Below are 24,700 nucleotides of genomic sequence, written 5' to 3'. Positions count from 1 at the left end.
CCCACAAAGCTCAGGAAATTAAAACAAGAATTAATAAATGAGATGGCACTAAACTAAAAAGTTTCTGTTCATTGAAGAAACCATCAAGAGTCTACAGAGGGAGCTTATAGAATGGGAAAAGGTCTTTCCAGCTATTCCTCTGATAGAGGATTAATACCTAGAATGTACAAAGTACTTAAAAGACTTAACACTAAAACACAAATAACCCAATCAAGAAATGGACAATTGAACTAAATGTATACTTCACAAAAAAGGAATACAAATAGCCAATAAATACATTAAAAATTGTTCAACATCATTAGCAATCAGGGGATGCAAATCAAAATTACACTAAAATTCCATCGATCGCTATTCAGAATGACAGTCATCAAGAAGCCAAACAACAAATGCTGGCAAGGATGTGGGGAAATAGGAACTCTTTTACAATGTAGGGGGGACTGCAGATTAGTGCAGCTGTTATGAACAGGGCCATTTTAAAAGTATAGTTGCAGGTTCCTCTGTTTAAAATATAAATGTTAATAAGTAATTCCTAACCTAACTGGTAATCCTTGAGGAGACACATATATTTTCAACTATTTTATATCAGAAAGAATAGAGAAAAATATTGCCATTACTTTGCTAGGTTGAATAGGATCCAAATATAAAATTGAGTTTCATCTTCAGTGCATGTAATCTTTGAAGTGACATTGCATTCTGGGTCTAGAAAGCTCATGGTGAAAATATTACAGGAAGAAAATAATACATGTTTTTGGTAGTTGGTTTCAAAATGATTAAAAGATGCTTCCATTCATTAGGAAATATAATTGCATGTTATTTGAGCATTATAGCTCTAGCTATATGACATCTTTTTGTGACAATTAATGATTATTAATTTTTCAGACCATTAAGTCAGAACCTGAAGAGAGATCAATTTTGGCTTTTGTGATTTTTCTCCTCACTATCTATGAGGACTAATACAGTCACAACCTTATCTTTTAAAAGTATTTTATTAGTGTGTTGCAATTGTGTATCACAGGGACGTTCAGTATGATGCCACAAACACACAGACCTTGTTATATTTCTCTCTACATTCCACCCCACCTCTGTTTCCAATCTCCCCAGACTTGTTAGTGAAATTGGTAGAACACCCCCTTACTTTTAGAGATTTCCTTGAACAGAAATGATTATCCTTGTGCATGACTAAGCTAACAGAAGAGGAATGGAAGCTTGATGGCCTAGTCCTTCCTTCTGCAGCTGCCAACAAGAGCCAACAATTGCTTTCTAAAACCTCCCATACATTATTGCTCTTCCTTTTTATTGAGAAAAGCTTGTTTACAAAGTGAATTAGCTTTTCTTGTTGTTGATCAAAATATCTTACACAAATAACTTGTAGGAGGAAAGACATAATTTGCTCACAATTTCAGAGGTTTCAGTTAATAGTTGGCTGGTTTCATTGCTTTGGGCCAGAGGCAAGGCAGAATATTATAGGAGGGCATGTTTAGAAATCTGCTACGTAATATCCAGGAAGCAAAGGGGAGCAAGAAAGGGGAGCAGGGACAAGATTTAGTCTCCAGTGATTTATTTCGTCAACTAGCTCTCACATGCCACAGCATCCACCACCTCCCATTAGCCCTTTCAGCTAAGGATGGATTAATGGATCTACTGCTGAGGTCAGAGGTCTCATGATTCAATTATTTCCTCAAACCCCCCCACCTCTGAACACTGTTGCACTAGGGACAAGCCATCAACACATTGGTCTTTGGGGGAACATCATATCTAAAACATATCACAAGGTTACAATGAGGTTAAATGATTTACAAATATCCCTATACCAGCTGGAAATGGCTCTTTTTCTTCTCTTAGAGCAGAGAAATTCAAGTGGTAGTTGGAACAAAGAGGGAAGTTAAGTCAGATACCTGTGTCTCTGAAAGGAAGGAAGTGGATATTAGATGCTGATTGGGCTGGGGAATGCTTCCAGAGTATGTTCACAAGACAAGCTGTGAGGAGTTGTGGGTTACTTATTAAAGCTAGTCTAAATAAAACTCTTCTAAAAGTGTATAAAGTCTTAAAAATAATTCAGAACTATTAAAAAAAAAGTATAGCTGTTTTTGCATCCTGGAAGCTTTGACTCCTATAGAAGAGACTCCAGGGGAATGACTGAGTGATGGGGGGGGGCACCAAAGTCATAAAGAATGCAATAGTAGAAATAATGCCATCGACATATACAAAATTGCCAATCCCAATCTCAAAGACTTGCAGGATGAAGGTGAGGAGAGGGGGACCTTGGGGTAAAGGGATAAAAGAGTTGTATGTATGCATTTTTCTAAAATTTTGTACCCCAATATGGTGTAAAATTACAATGTACCCATATAAAAAAAAAAAGTTACCTTTAGGCAGTCTAGTAGAACAGTTCAGCAGGTAGCTCACCAGCCCTGCAAGCAATTTTTCCCCGACATCAGCTCAGTGGTCTCTCTTCTACCTGGGCATGCAGCATTCACATGATGCTCTTCACACATGACTACAGCAGTAACAAAAGTCACTGTTTTAATAAATTAGAATTATGAAATGATGACATTGTAAAGAACTTCAGTTGATAAGCGGCTGGTTCTCAACAAATGTTTGTTCATGGCAGCATCTGAACAAACTTGGAAATCTTGGCACATATTTCTCTTTTTTGTTTTTGTTTTTTGGCAATTGTTCTTATTTGAAAATGAGGTCAAAACAAACACTTCTCTTTTTTTGTATTTGGCAGTTCCCCAAACAACCCCAGGAAATATTACTGTGAAAATTGTGTAAAAAGTGAAATTGATTTCTTCCTTCCTCCCTTTCTTCCTTCCTTCACCTCTTCTGTGGATTACTTTGTCTAGTCTTAGGATGAACTATAAGTGTGAGAGTCTGCACTAGAGTAGCTTTACTTTCTTTTTATAGACACATCTGATTAAAAGAAGAAAGCACTAAGGATGAAAGTAAAGTCTTATTCATCTGTCTAGCCCTACTCCATTCCCTAGGAACAATTGCTATCACAAATTTTGTATGTATCCTTCCAGGTTCTATTGCCATAATTTTGCTATCAATAAATGGAATAGAAGTAGAGCTTTGTGGGTATAAAATTTTTATTTAAATTATACCACATAGGTAATACTGAAACTTGATTTTTTAATCTAATTCAATTTTTAAAAACTATTCACATTGATGCCTATCAGTCTAATTTGTTCATTTTAGCACACCCTAAGTAAACACATTAAATACATATTTATTACCTATTCATGGATATTTATACTGTATAATAATTTTTGCTATTGCGAGTAATACCTAAAGGCAGATTTTTAAAACTTTTTACTGGTGCATTGTAGTGGAGCACAAGATGGTGGAGATATACATGCACACATCATCCAATTAGCCCTTGCTCAATTCCTGCCCCATTCCCTCCCCCTCCCTCCTGCTCATGTTTGGCTTAGTGATTGACTTTGATGTTTGTGAGTATACATCATGGACATTAGAGAATTTCCCTCTTCCCTCTCCCATCCCCTCAGTTAGGTCACCGTATTTGCTCATCTATAGTATCTCCTTCTTTATCTAGTTTCTCCTATAAACCATTTTCTCCTTAGCTTCCACATACTATGGAGAGCATCAGATTTCTTTTTGTGACTGACTAATCTCACTTAGCATAATGTTCTCCAATTCCATCCATTTCTCTGTAAATGATATAATTGTGTTCTTCTTTATGGCTGAGTAAAATTCTATCGTGTACATATTCCATAGTTTTTTAATCCATTCATCTGTTGATGGACATCTTGGCTGGTTCCATAATTTGGCAATTACAAATTGTGTGGCTATGAACATAGATATGCATGCATTAATTTGTTACTTTGGTTTTCATTCTTTAGGGTAGATCCCCAGAAGTGGTGTTGCTGGATCATATGGTAGGTTCATTCCCATTCTTCTCGAGATTCTTCACACTGTTTTCCAATGTGGTTGCACTAATTTGCAATCCCACCAACAATGTATTAGAGTTTCAACTTCTCCACATCCTCACCATCATTTTTTGTTGTTTGTGTTTTGAATGATTACCATTCTAGTTGGAGTTAGGTGGAATCTCAGGGTAGTTTTGATTTGCATCTCTCTGATTGGCAATGATGATGAGCAATTTTTCATCCTTTTATTGGCCATTTAAATATTTTCTTTTGTGAAGTGTCTATTTAGTTCACTTATCCATTTTTGATCAGGTTATTTGTTTTCTTAGTGCTGAGTTTTGTTAGTTCTCTGTATATTTTGGATATTAGCCCTCTATCAGAGGTGTAGGTGGCAAAATCTTCTCCCACTCCATTGGCTCTAGGTTGAGGTTCTTAATAGTTTTTTTTTTTACTATACAAAAAGTCTTTAGTTTAATTTAACTGTATTTATTGATCTGCAGTTTAGTTTCTTATGACTTTACGATCTTGTTGAGAAAGGTTTTACCTGTGCCTATGTGTTGCAGTGTTGGACCTATGCACTCTTCAAGGAGCCTTAATTTCTAATCCTTTGATCCATCTTTAATTGACTTTTGTTCAGAGTGAGAAAGTGGGGTTTATTTCCATTTTTCTGCATTTGGTTAATGAGTTTGGCCAACGCCATTTTTTGAACAGACTATCTTTTTTCCAGTGAATATTTTTGGTTCCTTTGTCAAAAATCAATTGGCTCTAAGTGTGCGGATTTGTTTCTGAGTCTTTTATTCAGCTTCATTGGTCTATGTATCTGTTTTTGTGCCAATATCATGCAGTCACGTTTTCAAATTTGCTAGTGCTCACTTTATAGCCCAGGATGTGATCTATTTTGGAGGAGGTTAAAAAATGTGAGAAAAATGAAAAAGCTTAGAAAACTCTGCTGTTGTTGGGTGGAATATTCTATATGTGTCTTATAGGTCTATTTGGTTGATGGTGTTCTTTAGGCATCTTTACTGATCTTTTGTAGAGAAGATCGGTCCAACAGTGTGAGAAGGGAGTAGACGTCTCCCAGTATTATTATACTGGGACTTATGTGTGACTTAATGTCACAAAGAGTTTATTTTATGAAAGTAGCTGCACCTGTCTTTGGGGCATAAATATTGACTATTGTTATTTCCTCTTGCTGGATTGTTCCTTTTACTAGTAAAAATGACTTTCTTTGTCTCTTCTAATAAGCTTGGGCTTAAAGTTTAACTTGTCTGATATCATAGTTGCTACTCTTGCTTGTCTTTGAGTTCTGTTGGCATGGACTAACTTTCTCCTGCCCTTTACCTTTAGTTTGTTACTATCTTTACTTGTAAGGTGTGTTTCTAGCAGGCAACAGATAGATGGATTCTGGGTTTTAATCCATTTTGATAACTTGTGTCATTTTATTGTGGAATTGAGGCCATTTATGTTCAGTGAGATTATTGAGAGATGATTTTTAATTCCTAACATTTCAATTTTTCACTTCTGTTTGAGGTAGTGTTTGTTTTGCTTATTTTCTTGATGGAAAAGATTTTTCTCTGGTGCTGGTATGTATTACTTTTTCTTCTTTGCAGTTAATCTCTTTGGGTATTTTCTCTAGTGCTGGTTTGGAAGATTTAAATTCTTTCAGCTTCTGTTTGTTGTGGAAGATTTTTATTTTTCTGTCTAATCTGAGAGATAGTTCTGCTGGGTAGGAAACTTTGGGCTACAGTTGTTTTCTTTAACAGTTTTGAATATGCTACTCTAGGCCCTCCTGGATTTCATGATTTGGATTGGGAAGTCTGGAGAGATTTTAATTGGTTTGCCTCTGAATGTCACTTGGTCTTTTGTTTTCGTTGCCTTTAAGGTTTTCTCCTTGGCTTCTACAATGGTCAGTTTGACTTCCATGTGGCATGGTGAGCCTTTTCTCTGATCTTGTTTAAAGGGAATTCTATTAAATTTCCTGTACCTGTGTATCAACCTCTCATTCTGTGTTTGGAAATTTTCTGATATCACATCTTTGAAAAGATTATTAATCCCTTTGGTTTCATCTTTATTCTCTCTTATATACCTATTATTTTTAGGTTAGCTCTTTTAAACTGGGCCCATATCTCATCTATGTCCCTGTTGCTGAATTGTTTTTTCTAAATTGTACATTATGTGTTTGTTTTTGAAGTGATCATCTTCTAAGAGTGAGATTCTATTCTCCATGTGGTCTAATTGATTGTTTATCATTTGAATTGATTATTCATTTCAATGACTGCAACCTTTCTTTTAGACTCTCTCTAAATTCTTTTCAGAAGTCCTGTATTATTGCTACAGTTACATTCTTGATTTGTCCTTTTGGTGATCTCTGCAATTCTGTGTGGTCAGGTTCTGTTTCTGTGGTGTTGTGGGAACTCATTGCTTCCATGTTATTCCTCCTTCTCATGATTTCAGAAGTTTATATTTGTTGCTTTCCATAGATTTTTCTCAGTCTCTAGGTGTCAACTGGCATATCCAAGGGCAAGTTTTGTTTTATTCAACAGTGAAGGCTGAGTGAGGAGGGAAATGAAGTCATAAATCCAAGAATAGGGTAAAGCCACAGATAGGACTGAATAGAATGAGAGTATGAATTTGGTAAGGTAGCATATAGTGGAGATTGGAGATAGTGAATATGTATTAGTATTCTAGTAACCAATAGAGACTGTTTAGTATAGTGATATGAAGTAGACTTAAGATGAGACAAAGAATAGAGAAGTAGAGAGAGAAAAAAGGGATGGAGAGAAGAGAGTAGGTATGTACAAGGGAAGAAACTTGGGAGAGGGGTTGGGAAGAAAGCAAACAAACAAGCATAGACACCCATACACCCCAAAACAAGAAACAACCAAACAACAACAACAAAATAATGCAACCCTACAAATACATAAATATGCAGCAGCCTGGGCCTCTGCAGTCTCTCTCTGTGCAGACATCATGTGCCACCGGCACCTTTCCTGCTGCAAGCCTGGTTCTCTGAGTCTTTCTCAGTTTATGCAGATGCCCAGTGTCAATGGGGCTGGATCTAGTGCTACGCGTAGGTCACCTTCCATACACCACAGCATCCACCACTTCCCAGTAGCCCATTCAGCTATTGATGTATTAATGAATTCACTGCTGGAGTCAGAGGTCTTGTGATTCAATTATTTCTCAACTCCCCCCTCTCCTTTGAACATTGTCACACTGAGAACAAGCTATCAACATGTTAGCCTTTGGGAGAACATCTCATATCTAAACCATATCACAAGGTTACAATGAGGTTAAATGATCTTATAAATATCCCTGTACCGGCTGACATTGGCTCTTCTAACTCTTAGAGAAGAATCTGAGGCCCACTAAAAATTTGTATCCTTTGTGACTTATGCTTTCATTTAATTTTTAACCATTCTGTGACAATGCCACCCTGTCCCAATTATCACATCTTTTTCATTTTACTTGATATATACATTCATACACACATAAGCGCATATATACACATCTATCTTCTGCTCCGGTGGTACTGCTTAAGAGCGAACATAGGGTGATCTACCTCCGAGCTACAACACCAGCCTTATTTCATTTCTTATTTTGGAACAGGGCCAGTTTCTAGGAGAGGAGTTTGTACTTTAGACGAGTTTTGGAGACCGACAGGCAACTAGCTAGATGAGGAAGGGGGAACCGTTGTTTTAGAAGATGGAAACATCAAATGCAAAGTCATGTAGATTTCAAGGCACATAGCACAGAAATGAGACTTCAGCCATTTAATTCCAACCCAAGTTCAGAATGTGGAAGGCAGTGATGAGCCAGGCATTGACCCTGGATCTGGTTTTTATTCAGGAGGTCTTGGCACTGAGTGCCACTGGTGAGTTATGACTGATCATATCTGAATTTTAGAAAGGCTTTTGGGGAAGAAAAGAAGCAAAATGAACAAAAAGGTTCGTTTATAATAAATATGGAATGAATGAATAAATGAATGAATTAATGAATGAGTGGAGCAGTGAATTACTCAATGTTATCAACAGATTTAGCAGCTGAACAGTGTTTCATGACCTTGGTAAGATTTCTTTTGTACAGTGAGATGATTGAATGAAAGACATATTGATGGTAATGATAACCACAAAAATTTTAATGTTTAAATTAGATCATGTTTTACTGTTTTTCAAACTATTTCAAACCAATTGCTAATTGGTAGGAAGCAAATTTTTTATTATTACAATAATATAATAATAATAATTATTATTGTTATTTTCATCATTATTTTGTTGATATGTTGACTAGATATTTGCTTTGTTGTCTACTTTAGTTACCCTTTTACTCTCACAGGTGACTTTTTGGATATAAAATTATAATTCTTAAAAATTATGACATCTATATTCAGATTTTTAATATTTATATTGTTTATTTCTGCTCATGTTTTGATATTTGGGCCAGGATTTCCAAAATAAGTTAGAATGATGGTAGTGTTTTATTTTGCTCTATATTACAAAAATATCTTAATATTTCATATATATGTTGATGACTCTGAAACTAAGACTTTTTAAACATAGTAAACTGAAGGATGACCCATTCCAATCCTATTTTTTAAAAAGGCTTTTAATAATTTTAGAAGGTTTAAAATTTTATCAAATGACTCTTTAGTATCTATTAAAATTAATATATATGTTTCTGATTAGTTTATGTTTGACCAGTTGATGTATGACATTAAATTAAGTCCTTTTCATGATTTTAAATCATCTTTGGTATAAAATTTTCTTGGACATAGTATAATATTCTAAAATAATGCTGAATTATAGTTGCTATATTTTATACAGTATTTAAATATACTTATGTGCATTAATAAGATTCATCTTTTATTACTTTATTTATATTTGAAGCTATAACCCTGAGATTTTATAAATCTACCTAAGAATACTTAGTTAAAATAATTAATCGACTTCTGGGAAGATGGCGACCGAGAAAAGCGGGGCTTAAGAGCTCCGCTAACAACAAATCTCCATTACCACAAAATCAGCGCCTTTCATAGCCAGAAAACACCATCACCAGTGAAACAAAAAATCACCAGGCTCCAGAGAGAAAGCGGACTGAGAACAGAGCCACAGAGGAGATACACCGGCCTTGCGCCCGAGGACTCTGCAGACGCGGCAGCAGCGCCATACTGCCGGAGGCACCGGCGAATTCACCGGACAGCTACAGCAAGCCGAGGTGAGCCACTGCGGAACAGCTAGGCGGGATTTCTCCGCACAGAGAGCATCTAAAGCTCCCAGTGGCCGAGCTCAGCACATGCTGCAGGGATTCAGAGTAGAAATCAAAATCAAGAAGAAAAAGCCAGCCCCATAGCCGAGGGCGTAGCAGCGGCGCCATATTGCCACCGGCGGCAGCAGCACCGAATTCAGCGAGGCCAGTACAGCTACATCTGCGTACTCAAGAACAGTGAGTCAAATTGCGGGCCACAGAGGAGAAATCCCAGTACTGTACTCCCTGGGACTTGACCCAGTGGGGGAGGGGCAGTGGCAGAGATATCACAACATAGGAGAACACCCAACCTGGCACCCCCCACAGTCTAAAGCAGCCTCTATCGACTCTCTGGGTCGAAGACTCTGTAATAAAACCCAGTAAAGGAGTAGTGGGGTCTGAGATACTACTGACTCGAGATCCAGAGCACCTTAAGCGAAGTCATAGTGACCCAAGGGAAGAACCCAGAGAAGGCACAAACTTCCGAAATCATGGGAAAGAGGAATAGCACTGGAGCAATGAATGCCCACAACCCCACAACATCAGAACCCGATAAAACAGAAAATCAGAGATTTCTAGAAGATCAAATCAGGAAAATAACTGTAGAAATAATAGAGGTGCTTCAAAAAGAACTCAGAGAGAGCCAAAAAGAGATAAAGGATGCAATTAATGAAGTAAAGGCCTCAATTCAAAGCACAAACAACCGATTAGAACACATGGAGAACAGAATCTCGCTCTTAGAAGATGAGCAATCCAAAAATGAACTCATAGTTTCTAATCTAGAAAAAAATATCCGACAGCAGGAATCTGATATTGAAGAAATATGGGCCCATTTTAAGAGAGCTAACCTAAGAATAATTGGAATAGAGGAGGGAAAAGAAAGTGAAACCAAAGGGATTAACAATCTCTTCAAAGAAGTAATAGCAGAAAATTTTCCAAACATAGAGCAAGAGGTTGATACAAAGGTCCAGGAAACTTATAGAACTCCCTTTAGACAGGATCGGAGAAGAGGATCCCCACGCCACATAATTGTCAAAATGACCAATGTGGAAGCCAAGCAGAGAATCTTAAAGGCAACAAAAACAAAGGACCAAGTGACATTCAGAGGCAAACCAATTAGAATCACTCCAGACTTCCCAAACCAAGTCATGAGAGCCAGAAGGGCTTGGAGTAACATATTCCAAACTCTGAAAGAAAACAACTTCCAGCCAAAAATTTCCTACCCAGCAAAACTTTCTATCAAATTAGATGGAAAAATAAGAAGCTTCCATGACAAACAGAAACTGAAGTAATTTATGTCTTCAAAACCAGCGCTAGAGAAAATACTCAAAGAGATTAACTACAAAGAAGAAATAGGTAACACACACCAGAACCAGAGAAACAAGAGTTTCCATCCAACAGACAATTAAGATTGGTTATCTGTGGAGATTCATTATTTATGTTAGTCTTTTACCTATCTCTAAATGGTATTGTTTGCCTTTATTGTTGTTAATTTTTAGGATTTCTAGTTGGAATATTAATATACCTTCAGATATAGCAATTGGAAATATTTTATCCCATTCTATTAGTAACTGTTAATTCTGTTTACATTGTCTTTGGATATACAATTTTTTTTTCTTTTTTAGGGAGTCTGTATACTCCTCTGTTGCCTGTGCCATTGAAATCATAACCAAGAAATCACTGCCAATTTCAATGTTGTGAGGTTTTATGACCCAGATTTTCTCCTAAAAGTTTATAGTCTTAAGATTTATATTTAGGTCTATTATCTATTTTGAGTTAATATTTGTATATGGGATTAGGTAAGGGTCCAATTTTATTCTTTTCCATGTAATTATTATTTTTTAACAATATTTAGTTAAAAGATTATCATTTTCACCACCAAATGTTCGTGGAAACCTTGTCAAAAATAACTTGACAATATAGGGAAGAATTTAGCTCTAGGCTTTTATTTAACTCCAGTGGTTTATATATCTGCCTTTAGAATAGTACTACACTGTTTCAATTATTGTAGCTTTATATGGTTTGAAATCAGAAAATATATATCTTCTAGCTTTGTTCTTTTTCAAGATCGTTTTGGGTACCTAGACTCCATATTCCATATTAGGATAGATTTTTTTCTGAAAAATAAATATATAAATATATGATAGTTTCACCTAAAAAAATAGAAAAAAAATATTCTCTGGTAAGAAAGAAAGCAAAAAGAAATATTGAAATGTCATCTTTAAGTCATCAAAAGCGTGATATCAGACAAATGAAACTGTTATGTGAGATTACCATTTTTAATTTTAGATAAATTGCCATAATACTAGATGTCAACTACTAAGCCAAGCATGGGAGGGAGGGATAGGGAGAGAATGGGGTGGGGATTGGGTGGGGGCTGACTGGGCGATGTGTGCATGTATGTCTACAAAAGTATGTATCCTACTATGATGTATGAATACAGTGCACCAATAAAAAAAAAATTAAAAAAAAGTAATTAGCAAGTGGATAGAGGAGTTGGGACCTAGGACTTTCACATTTTAAAAGCAGGTTTGCATAATACATGACATCTAGCAAGAGGCTAAGAATTTTCTAAGAGTATGGGAGGAGGGTACAGACCTTTGTGAAAGGGGAGCAGATACCACAGGGCCCTTGACCTTGTAAATCATTCTGGTCTTAACAAAGAAACCTAGGATTAAACCTGCAGTTAGGCAGGAAGGTTTCTTTCCAGGGCAGAAATTTAAGTATAACAAAAGAGGTCTGCATGGAGCTAAGGAGCAGACTTACACCTAGGTCACTGGATTAAGTGGTAGAGCAAGATGGGGGACTTTGTATCTATAAAAAGCTGTTTTATATTTTGAACTCTGGTGACTTTGTTTCAGATCATCCCACTATGTCACTCTGTGGCTTAGTGCTTTAAGCTGTAGCTTTCTCTCTTTATAATGGTACCATAACAGTACAACCTGTATTTTTATCTTTGTAATAATGAACTTATTTAAGTCTTCAGTAAGAGTTTGAAGTAGTGTATATCTATCCTAAGGGGACAATGACCTGTAGTTAAGGGGACAGTTTCTGGGACCCTAACAGAGGTCCCCAGGAACTGTTCCCCAAACCGGAACAACTAGGCCAAACATTGGAAGGAGGGAGGGGGAGGGAATGAGGCACAAATTGGGTAAGGGATGATTGGGTGATGTGTGTATGTATTTCCACTATCTTTTATCCCATTAAGATGTATGACTATAATGCATCAATAAAAAAATTTTAAAAACTAAAAAAATAAAAAATAAAAAATAATTAATCAATTTATGAGCCAATAAGGGTCATGGTTGCGCTACATGACCTTGGGCAAACTATTATTCTTATGCTCATGTATATGAAAAAGGGGTTTGAACTGAACTCCAAGGTCACCGCAGCTTAAACATCCTGCCTACTTTATCCATAGAGATGTCCCTCCAGCTTTATGCTAATAGCTGAATATGTTTAAGAGGAGTAGTCCTGTGTAAAGTAACAATAGGCTGTGTCTAATGACCCTGCACACTTGGATCTGAGTTTCAAAACAACAGTAACTGCCACCATCACCAGCACACATTAGTCTATAAGGATTTGAAAATAAAAATGTTGGCCCTATGACTTATCTTAAATGGATTAGAAGACTGAGGACCAGCGACCGCTTGCTGTTTTATGCAAGTCCCAGACACAAGGAATCTGAAAAGTACTAAACAGAGGATCGGGAGTCCCGGATTTGTGTCTCACTTCTTCCATTTAAATTCACATTTGTGAGCATATGACGGCACTTAACCTTTTTGGCATCGTTTTGTTGTGTGTAAGGTAGAATCGTATTAATTAACTTGTAACTCTTCAGTTCTGTGATATGAGAAGCCATAATAATATCCCCAAAGCACTTTAATTTGCATAACCACCCAAGGTTTACTTTCGCAAATATCGATTCTGTTGATCTTCTCAACAATATTGTGGATCAGGTAGGCAAGGAGTTGTGACCATATTTCAGAGTTGGGTGTCAGACTCTAGAGAATTCGGTAGTTTGCCCAATATGGTCAAGTAAGTGGCAGAACCCCAGCTAGCACCCAGGACTTCTGATTTTTCAACTATGTACGTCTCTTAATTTGACAGCTTTTCTTTCATTAAATGCAGCAGTGGCCCTTGTACACTCTTCAAACTATTTTCTCACATTTTTTAGATCTTTAAATTATGAGGATCCACTTTCCCCTAGACCCTTGGGGTCCAGCCTCAAAACCCTGCTCCTGTATGTCATTTAAGCTATGTAACAATGACACTTTGTTCATGTATATATTTGAATGGTTTCCTGAAGAGCAATCCATCTAACATTTATCCCTTCTTTTCCTGATTCTCTTTCAGATAACAGTTCTGTGGATGAAAAGGTTTTAAATCATACTTTCTCTTCCCTCCCGGGGAATCTTGTCCTTTGCACATGTTTGTTTGTTATTAGAGCTGATTTGGTTTCTCTGTTTTAGTTGTGAAACGTGCATGTCATCTCAGCTTTTCATTTTTGGTTGTCCTTTAAGTGTGCCCCCACTATGTCGCCTCTATGAAGAGGTCTCGCCTTGCCAGCTGCGCTTCTACTTGCCAAATTAGGGGTCTGCTACGGTCAAACAGTATCTGCGCTCAAGTCTGGCTGTCACGACCTTCCTGACTGATTCGTGGTCTTCACTGCACATAAGTTTTAAGGGCAAAGAGCATTTGGACTATAATGTATTTTCCTGGACTCAGCCAGTGCATTTGTTTAATGCTGACAGCGAATTTCAAAACTTTTGCTCACAAAACCCAGCTTTGACTTGGAGCTGACCCTGCTTAGCATCTGTCATTCTAGGTGTCCGTGTGTAGTGCAGTTGACCCGTGTCACGACTGCAGGTGCATGGAGCTGCAGTATGCTAAAATCCTGTTTGTTTTTTTTTTTTTTTTTTTTTTTTATCCTACACTTAAGGCTCGACTAGTAAGTGGCAATGATTTGGATGCTTCCAAATTCTCTGCGCTCCAGGTGTTTGGTGGGTAAGTACGTTTAAAACCTTTCAAGTTCATTACATTCATCTAGTTCATTTGACTGTTCTAAATGCAAGGTAGAGCATGCTGGGATAGAATTAGTAAACCTCAGCATTGCCCTCTTTGTTGAGTAAAGTAATGTTTCTTAAAACACTACTGTTTTCTTAAAATATAATGAGAAACATAGTCATGACAAACATTTTAGCTTGAATATATATATATATATATATATATATATATATATATAATTTCACATATATATACATATATGTATGTTGTGTTCGTGTGTGTGTGTTTGTGTAGTGGAGGGGGTGAAATCAGCTAACAAGTTTAGCTTTCCCCTTTATTATTCTATGAACAAATGCAACCATACAATTTTACATAAATAAATATATACTAGTGTAATTCTGTTTTGATCTGCTTATTTGTGCTTAAAGATATGTGCATGAATATATTCCTATGCCAATGCCTCAATGAATGAAATCTATAGTATTATTTTCATAGTTGCATAGTATTTCATTTAATTAATATATCAAAATATTTAACTTCTAATCACAAAAGAAATATGCTAATTGTATTATTCATGGAAAATCCTCAAACCAGAAGCATCTTCTTTAAGATAAAACATCTCCAACAACATATGTTCCTAAGCCTTTTTTTCTGTGTGCTGGCATTCATATCTATATTCATATAAATTTGATTTGTGTTATATATCTGCTTTTGAACATAAATTAGCCCATTTTATTTGTAAATAAGTAAGCACTAATTGAGTGCTGACTCTACACCAGGAATTGTAATTGTTTCCTGTATAAAGGCTCATTTGATCCTTGTAATGGCCTCTAAGGTAAGTACTATTTTGACATTCCTTTTACAAATGGAAAAAAAAATCAATGCAGAAAACAGAACACTTTCACTTAATACACCTGCTGAGGCGAATTCAATATTCAAGCTGAGATAATGCCATCTGAAGTCTGTTATCTTAATCACTGTTCTTTATTGCTTTTGCAACTTTGCAGTTTACTTTTTTGTGTTTTTTTTCATTTAACCAATATGCCTTGCAAAATTTTCCATGTTATTTTATCTAAGTGATACAAATACTTCCACATAACACTTATTGGTAAATTCTGCTCTAAGTAAATTTTCAAAATTCTTTCTAGTTGTCATTATTATAAATGATACAATACCGAACAGTGTAGTAGTTAGATCTTTTAAGTCGAATTTGTGGACTAAAGCTTACACACAGTTCATTTATTGCATATACTTATTATATACTTATTAGGTGTTATGTAAGTACTAAAATTTGAGTATTTTTGTGTACAGCAGAAGTAGAAACTAAATTATGTCCATATATTAAGGTTTCTGGCAAAAAAAAATCATGGTTCTGTTTTATAATACTGTCATTGTTTTAAAACAAACCTTTTAAGTATCGCCATGCTATTTATATTAAATGAAACATTTGTAAGATTTAGTTTCAAAATTAAAGCTTATATAAAAAATATATATATACATACATGTATACATATACATATACACACATGTATATATTTTTAATTCTGTTTTCCCAAACGGAAGTAATTAAAAGGTAATTTATATTACCTCTATGACCTCAATATCTTTAATATAAATATATGAAGAATGTCACTTATATGGGTGTTTTGATAAATCACTATAAATTATCCATAGAAAAGTTAGGTATAAATATTTTTTAACTACCCCCATACATATTCTTTCAGCTAAACATGATAAAGACAATTTGAATAAGATGGTTATCTTATAAAATAAGTAAGTTGAATTTCAGTTTAATTGTGAAGAAATCCTACAGCAAAGAATCTGGAATCTGGAGGTCTTTCTGAGTTTATGATCATTCAGACCCTACATCTCTCCACTCAAAACAGCAGCCATCACATAATAATGACTTGATTTCCTAACTCGTGTCTGAATATGAACTTTTATTATTAATAAAACAGCGGAGTTTACCTACATTATTATTTTTGTTAAATGCATTTTGTGTAAATTTTTGTATAAAATGGGTCATTTTTGTATTTTCTTTTTGTGTGTGTGTGTGGTACTGGGGATGGGACCAGGGGAGGAGCATTCTACCTCTGAGCTACAACCCCCAGTTCGATTTCCTACTCTTTACTTTGAAATATTGTCTCACTAACTTGTGGAGGGCCTCACTAAGTAGCTGAGGCTGTCCATGAACTGTGATCGTCTTGTCTCAGCCTCCCAAATGCTAGGGTTACAAGGGTGTGCCACCACCCCAGCCCATTTTTACATTTTCAATAGGTAATTTCCATGTCTTTTTTTCAAGAAACTGTCTATTTGAACAATTTCTAAGGGGTTTTAGGATCATGATAGTATAAGATGGGGATGATAATTTTGCCATCAAGAGAATTTGTCATTGCCTATTCCCACAATATAGCTGTTTTGATATCAGCTCTTTCATACTCAGCATAAAATGACAGGAACCTTGAGAAAATGGAGACAGAAACCTTAGGAGGAGTGAGATCAGGTTAGATCACAGAAACAGGCACTGGGGAGTCATGAGTTGCATTTATAACACTGATTCTCTAATCCGGCAGACAAAGGCCTTTCTTATATGTGGATGTTATATTGTCTTTGTCCTTTTCCTTGTTTCTTGGCTTTCCTGGTAGGCGTCACCTAGTCTTTTGTTTTTGTTTTTGTTTTTTCCAGTACTCTCTTCCACCTCTTCTGACTCTCATCTACCTCCTGGGAAGCCCATCCCACATGCTGAGTTCATGACATAACTTTATTCTCATTTCTTGTTCAGGGTATCTTAAAAGATAACTTGAATTGCTGCTCCTTTTCCCTCCTCTACAGTGCCAAGAAGCATGAGGGGGGCAGTCAAAAGGCAACCAGTGGGGCTGGGGATGTAGCTCATCAGTAGAGTGCTTGTCTAGCATATGCAAGGCCCTGAGTTCATCCCCTAGCACTACAACACACACACACACACACACACACACACACACACACACACACACACGCACGCAGCAGGAAGCCACTCAGAGCTGAGTCACTAGCTCCCATACTAACTCAGGTGGAGCAGGAAGGCTGGTCTGAGGACTCCATCCCTGGTGCTCCCTTTAGGGCAGGAAGGACCCAGGCACCGCTCTGTGAGAAGAGCACTGTTGGGCTGCTCAAACTGGTGCTGCATGACACAGCCACTACCACGCATGTTTGGTTATTTTTAAGGCACTCAGTGAAGAAAGATATGATTGTAGGCCCAAAGTAATTGCCAATTTTTCATCAGAAGAGAAGTACTCCACTTGGTAAACCACACTGTCATCTCTGGCCACACCTGCCTTCCTCCAAGCCCATCAATGGTCTGGCTTTTGTCTTCCCATTTATTTTTTCTCCGTTACCTTCGTTAAATGCTCAGTTTACTAAAGTAGTTGTTGTGTGCTTTATTTTCATAAACTATAAAAGATTACTATCTGGTTAAAATAGACTGTGAAAGCACTATTAAATGGGGTGGAAAGGTTTGTGTGTGAAATAGGGAAAGGCAAGAATATTTTTATATATACAAAGCAAAAATACTATAAATATGTTTTGGTATTGTTCTGGGATATAGACTATGAATGTTGGAATATCCCTGTAGACTAATTCCAGAATGGAGTGATGGGGTATTGTAGTGATGGGTTTTGTAGCACTGAGCATGGAACCCAGGGACATTCTACCTTTGAGCTACACCCCCCAGCCCTATTTTTTATTCTTTAATTTAAAACAGGATCTCATTTAAATATCTGAGGCTGGCTGCCAACCACAGTTCCTCCTGTCTCAGCCTCCTGAATGCTGGGATTACGAGTGTGTGCCACCACAGCCAGTATATTTGACTCTTTAAAATGGCATTAGTAGTTGCTTCTGCTCCTGTTTGGAAACCTTGTGTATAATCCCCCCTTTTTGTATAGCAATGTAGGATATATTTGACTACTGTATTTACATGTCCTTTTTAAAAAATTTTTCTGGTACTGGGTATGAAACCTAGAGATTATATACCTCTGAGCTCTACCCTAGGGCTTTTTTTAAATTTGAAACAGAGTCTTGCTATGTTACCATGAACTTGCCTAGAAATTGTGACCCTCCTGTCTCAGCCTCCCAAGTTCTGGGATAACAACTGTGTACCACTGTGCCTGGCCTAATATCCTTTCTATGATTAATTTTCACCTTTTGGAAGAAGGGTAAAAAGAAATTCGAAATAAAAATGCTTGGAATATTTTTTAAATAGACATAGGTTGCTATTGCATGAACACATATTTTCTTTTGAAGGACCCCATAAATATATTTGCATATGAACTTTCAATCAGAGGCTCTTTTATAAGTGTTTGCTAATTTTATTTCTTCTATAATTAAATATTTTTCTTAATAAAATGAAGTATATTTATAATTCCTCTAAATATCACATTTTTTTCTTTTTTTTTTTCTATTGTGGTCCTACATCTTAACGGGGTACTAAATGGTGGAGGCACACATGCACATATCACTCATTTAGCCCTTCCCCAATTCCTGCCCCATTCTTTCTCCCTCCTTCCTGCTCATGTTTGGCTTAGTGTTTTACTTTGATGTGTTTCTGAATGTACATCATGTACGTTAGGGAATTTCCCTCTCTCCCTGTCATTCCCATCTGTTAGGTCGCCTTATTTGCTCCTCTATGGTTTCTCCTTTCTCATCTAGAGTTCCTCCTATCATTTCTCCTTAGCTTCACAACTTTTACTGGCCTGGAAACTGAGAAGAGAGCAGATATCAAAAATAGAGATTTATTCCTTTCTCATGACTAATGCTTTCTGTTTTCAACCTCTTCCACCCTTAATCAACTCAAACCAAACCTCATCCTTACTTCCCTTCTCTATCTCATGGGAGGGAAAAACAATCCCCCAAGAAAAAGCAACAGGTACACACTGAAACTAGGCCATGGAGTTAGTGATCCTGCCTTCTGGTTTTTGCTCAGATCTCTGTGCATTTTTTTCTGTAAAGTTTAGTGAAAAAGACATGCCAAACTTCATTCTGTCTTTCCATCAGCCACCATAACAATGTAAACAATCTCTAGGGAAGAAATTAGGAAAGAGGAGAGAGAGAGAGAGAGAGAGAGAGAGAGAGAGAGAGAGAGAGAGAGAGAGAGAGAGGAAGAGGAAGAAGGAGAAGGAGAAGGAGAAGGAGAAGGAGAAGGAGAAGGAGAGGAGGAGGAGGAGGAAGAGGAAGAAGAGGAGTGGTTAATAGAGAAGGAGGAATAGAAAAAAGGCTAGAAGTATACAACGTCCAGTTCTGTTATCTTCCCCATGCTCAGTCATTGGTTGGGAACTATTTGTAAAGAATATGTCCCTGGGATGAGTGCCCTAGTGAGTTCTGGAGGTGCAGAGCTACAGAATGTCATCAAAATACCCCAACAGATTCTAAGGATTATCTGAGATTTATATGTCCATGGCTACCCTGCATCAACTCAATAGAATCACTTTAATAAGTGGTAATTAATGAAGTGAATGAGTAACATGTATGAGCTATCTTTTAAAATTAGAATGACAGCCCTGTGGTGCTTTGCTTGCATATAAATTATATTCTGACTACATATGCAGTCATGAGTAGTCCATAGTTTGCATTGTGAGGAGCACTGCAAAGTTTCTGTATATTTTTATTTGCTTTATATTCCCTAAATACCAGTCCTGTATACACCAGAATTAAGGAGTCTATAAAACAGTAGTGGGGTTGGAGAAAAGTAGTACAGGAAAGAGAACTCTCCTCTTTGTTCTTTTGCTCTAGTAGTCATCCGAGTCATCCAAGTTTGTCTCTGCAGAATGTTTCTTTTGGGCACCAAGTTTCCTGGCATGTGTGAAGTAGGGCTTATCCCCTGTTCATGTTGATGAATTAGACTGCATCTGCTATTATTAACTCTAGGATTTAAGTACCTCCTATTCAACCAGTACCAGGATTATTGAACATTACCAGGAAAGAGTTAGAGGTGAAACAGAGACAGAGAAGATTGGGGAGACACTCTTGAAAGACAGAACCCCAAGGAATTGCCAAATACAAAAAAGGGAAAAGGTTTTGTTTTGACCTCATTTTCAAATAGGAACAATTGATTCCCAACAAAGAAGAAAAAAAGAAACATGTGCCAAGATTTCCAAGCTTGTTTAGATGCTGCCACGAACTAACAACTTGGTGAGCAAACCAAGGTTCTTTATAATTTCTTTCTTTCATAATTTACCTTGATTAAAATAGCAATTTTTCCTTATCTAGAGTTCTTACTATGACCCTTTTTTTCTCCCTACATTTCCCATATTAGGGAGAGGATCCTATTCTTTTTCTTTTCGTGACTGACTAATCTCAGCATAGTGTTCACTAGTTCCATCCATTCCCTGCAAATGACATAATTTTGTTCTTTATGGCTGAGTAAAATTCCATTGTGTACATATCCCATAGTTTTGTACTCCATTCATCTGTTGACGGACATCTTGGCTGGTTCCATAGTTTGGCAATGGTGAATTGTGCAGCTATGAACATAGATATGCATGTATTGGTTTGGTAGTTTGGTTTCCATTCTTTTGGGTAGATAACCAGAAGTGGTATTGCTGGATGAGGAAAGAGAAACCATAGATGAGCAAATAAGGTGACCTGAGGAGGACAGGAGGGAGAAAGAGGGAAATTCCCTAATGTACATGAAGTACATTCATAAACACAACAGAGTCAATCACTAAGGCAAACATGAAAGGAGTAAGGGAATGGGATGGAATTGGGAGAGGGCTAAATGAGCGATGTGTGCATGTATGCCTCCATCATCTTGTACCCCATTAAGATGCATGACTACAATGCACCAAGAGAAATTTAATTGTTGTAGAAGAGAAAGTCTACATAATGTATTGATATAACTGGTTTACTCTTGATAAGGTTTAGAACCTCATGTGTCTTTATAAGGTTTAGAACCTCATGCAAGTGTAGGGTAAGTTCCAACACTATCCTGGACTCTTGATTATACCAAACCCATTAATCCTGAGCATTATTCCCGCAGATTTCCCACAAGAAGACATTGGTATTTATATCTCAACACATTTGACTTTCATTATTATTATTATTATTTTGGTGGTACTGGGGTTCCTGGAAGCTTCTACCTCCGGGCTACACTCCCAGACCTGTTTTTACATTTTTATTTGGAAACAAGGTCTCCTAAGCCAGCGCGTGCGGCTGGCTTCGAACCTGCGCGATCCTCCTGTCTCTGCCTCCCAAGCGCGGGGATTACAAGTGTGCGCCACCACGCCCGGCTGACTTTCATTATTTGCTAATACTTAAAAATATAAAACTTTGGGATAAGACTGGGCCATAGGCAAGGGCAAACCCAAATATCATTATTTCATGAAAACCACTCTTTGGCTGTTAAGAAAGATAGGTGCACTATTTATATCATGAAAATTCCTGTGATGCTCCATCCACGTCAACACAGGAAGCAAACGATGGCTTTACTTCAGAAAAGGAAATCAAAATGACCATCAACTCTGACAGCTTTGTTTTAGCTGGTTCCTTCCTGGCACTAGACCCTTTTGTCACTGATGCACACAATTGGCTATAGTTCCTTGGAGCAACCTGCTCTCTTTTCTAAAGGTAGCTGTGAATAAAACACATACCCAGTACAGTTTTTTCCTTCTTTCTGTGAGTCACTAACTTCATCTTTTCCATAATTTGAAGGAATCCTGAATCACATACTTCCACAAGATAACATTTTCTAAGGTCAGTTTTAATGATATATATTGTATCATAATCCAACTCCTAAAGCTAAGCTTTTCTCAAAAAATTTAGAGCATTGGCATAAGCTTAAATATAGCACTACTTTTATCTCTTCTCTCTCTCATAACTCCCATCCAAGATTTCTTTTCTTATTCTACTATTTATATATCAAAATGCCACACGTATTTCTATTTCTAGTGCTAGTAATATTCCTTTCTGGCTTTAAGCATCATCAGTAGCCACTAGAGACATTCCAACCACAGAAATAATTTAATTCTTTGTTGAGAAACCTGAGAAGATATATTTGTTGAAGAAAACTGCTGTGTCAAAGCACTACATGTTTCTTTGTTCACCTCCCTGGTTGAACATCTATATTTTCAACTCTTTAAAACAGATTTTTAATCACGACTTCTGCATATCAGTCTTGGCTTAAGTTTATTAGGAAGCAATAACTCGTAAGTACATCACATAGAACCAAGTCTAATCTTCTACCTTCTAGATATTTTATGAGTCTGAGGCATAGCACATTACAATCACTAGTGTGTGGGAGACTGAGATAGGAGGATTGCACAGCTTCAAAGCCAGCCTCAGCTACTTAGGGAAGCCCTTTGCAACTTAGTGAGACCCTGTTTCAAAATAAAGAATAAAAAATAGGACTGGGGGTGTCACTCAGAGGTAGAATGCCCCTGGTTTCCATTCCTAGTACTAGAAGAAAAAATAGTATTAAATTAATAAGTCTTGAAACAGTGCCAGTTCAGTAACTTCAGAAAATATCATCTATTGTATTGTGTAGAATAATCACCTGTGTTAGAACACAATCAGCTATTAGACAGAAAATATTGAACATAGCCCCATTCAACAAGATGAAGGTTATAATTAATGGCATGGTTTCTAAACCTATTGATTAGTTTCAAAATGTAATTAATAAGCCCGTTGAGTACATCTAATATACATAAAACATCTTAGGGGGAAATAGAGAAGCATTCAATTGCTGTAGCGTGATCAATGCATTTCCCAAGAAAGACTGTACAGAGGACAGTTTCTAGTTTCTTTTTGTATAAATGATATCACCTTTCATGAAGATAGATAACAGATTGCCTCACAGGGTAGACTATACATAGTGGAATAAAAAATAAAATAATCACTAGAAATGAAATAGTATGCTTCTATAACCTTATATTATCTAACTCCTTATTTAAAGCAGCAGATTTTCTTAATTCATAATACTTTCTTAAACATTTAATAGTTTGCTACCAAAACTGCACTGTCATTCTCAGATATGAAAAATTCTAAATCTAAGACTAACAGATTAAGATTTTCTTAGCTTTAGTCTCTGCCTAACATTTAGAAAAAGTAAAAAATACAATCAAAAGTAAATATGAAGAGTTTTTTCACAAGTTATTTAAAAATAGAATAGTATCTCAAACTCATAATTACTATGTTAGCATAATAAAAAATAAATTTTGAAATGCTATAACAGGTCTGTATCTAAACATTATTTATTAATTTATTTAATATTTATAACAACTTTTTGAAATAGCAATTAGCTATAATTTTACAAATGAGGTAACAGAAGCTTCATGACATTAAGTATGATCAAGGTCAAAGATTTACTAAGTATGAGATCTGAGATTTGAACCAGTTTTGCCTTATTCCAGGACATGACTGCTTCACTAGTATGCCAAATTAATATAATTTGTAAATAAATAATGTGTATTTTAGACCAGTTCTGCTATATATTATATTGTATATTTTTCTACATAATATATCAGTGTGCAGTTGTCTGATAGGGCTTCTAAATAGATATATCAAGTAGATATTGCAGGTATATTTCTATCTAGATTCCAGAAAGGATTTCACCATGGTTTTTCAGAATATTCCCTGAGAAAATAACACCCAGATAAAGTAATAATGGGTTAAATGGCCTCACCCAAAGTGTTAAGAATGTGTGAATGATATTGTACTCAGTCATGGACTCTTAGTAGAATGCTTTGGGAATTATCTCTAGTTAGATTTTTTTAAGTTGTTTTAGATGGAAATATAAATTATCTGCATATAGGATATGAGGGTGACATCAGTGTTATCAAACTAGTGTATTAGATGAATAAATGAGCACCTAAGGGATCTTAGAATGCTACAGCAATGAGCTGAATCTAAGGAGAAAAAAATATAAACACTTTAGTAGTCAAGGTGTGCTAGGTCATGAAACAGCAACACACTGTCACATTTCAGCATATTAATCAAAGGTTTATTTCTGACCTATTCCACATTTACAATACATACAGATACAGGGAAATTTTTTTCTATTTGTAGAGTTTCTCAGTGAACCAGACTGGCAAAAGCTGTGTCTTATACTTGCTTTCACAATTTTCCTGCAGAAAAATTGGGATGTGGCAAAACGGGCCCCGCTCTTAAAATGTCCATGAAGCTGCTTCTCTTGTGTTTCCATTTCACTGGATAAAACAAACAGCATGGCAGAAGGCTAGCTTTACATGGAGAGTTGGAGTGCAAATGCCCCTTCAGTCTGAAAAGAGAAAAGAAGCAGGAAACTTCTGAGTAGCCTTAATTATCACAATTAGGATTAAGTGGAGGTCTTAGACTCTAGCAGAGAGGAAGTATAGCTTAATGGTAGTGCATGAAAGGTTTAGAGCATTTATTTTTCACTCTAATAGCCTGTTGAGTAAGACCATGAAGGTAGCACAGTGGGCCTGCCAGGGCACCCTCCCTGAGAAGTGCAGGATGCAGAGGACGCAGAGGAAGCCCTGCTGCGTAGAGAGCCCTGGTGCTTCCAACGACCGCCATGCTCAAAGTGTTCTTAAAAGTATGTGTTTTCCATA

The 24,700-nt window shown here is 36.6% G+C and overlaps 1 protein-coding gene across 1 annotated transcript in view; it reads left to right on the top strand.

Annotated features, from left to right (window-relative positions):
• UNC13C (unc-13 homolog C) overlaps positions 1-24,700 on the top strand; it is a gene marked incomplete at both ends in the record, with an annotated part of 469,864 nt that overhangs the window by 90,296 nt on the left and 354,868 nt on the right. Inside the window, 2 exons of the mRNA XM_080707444.1 lie at positions 13,494-13,516; positions 14,080-14,144. Coding sequence (XP_080563570.1) covers positions 13,494-13,516; positions 14,080-14,144 — 88 coding nt within the window. The remainder of the gene's footprint in view (positions 1-13,493; positions 13,517-14,079; positions 14,145-24,700) is intronic.

This window comes from Muscardinus avellanarius (genome assembly GCF_963383645.1).
Source record: "Muscardinus avellanarius genome assembly, chromosome: 12".
Lineage (NCBI taxonomy): Eukaryota > Metazoa > Chordata > Mammalia > Rodentia > Gliridae > Muscardinus > Muscardinus avellanarius.
The sequence above is the reverse complement of the archived record's forward strand: the minus strand, read 5'-3'. Positions and strand labels throughout refer to the sequence as shown.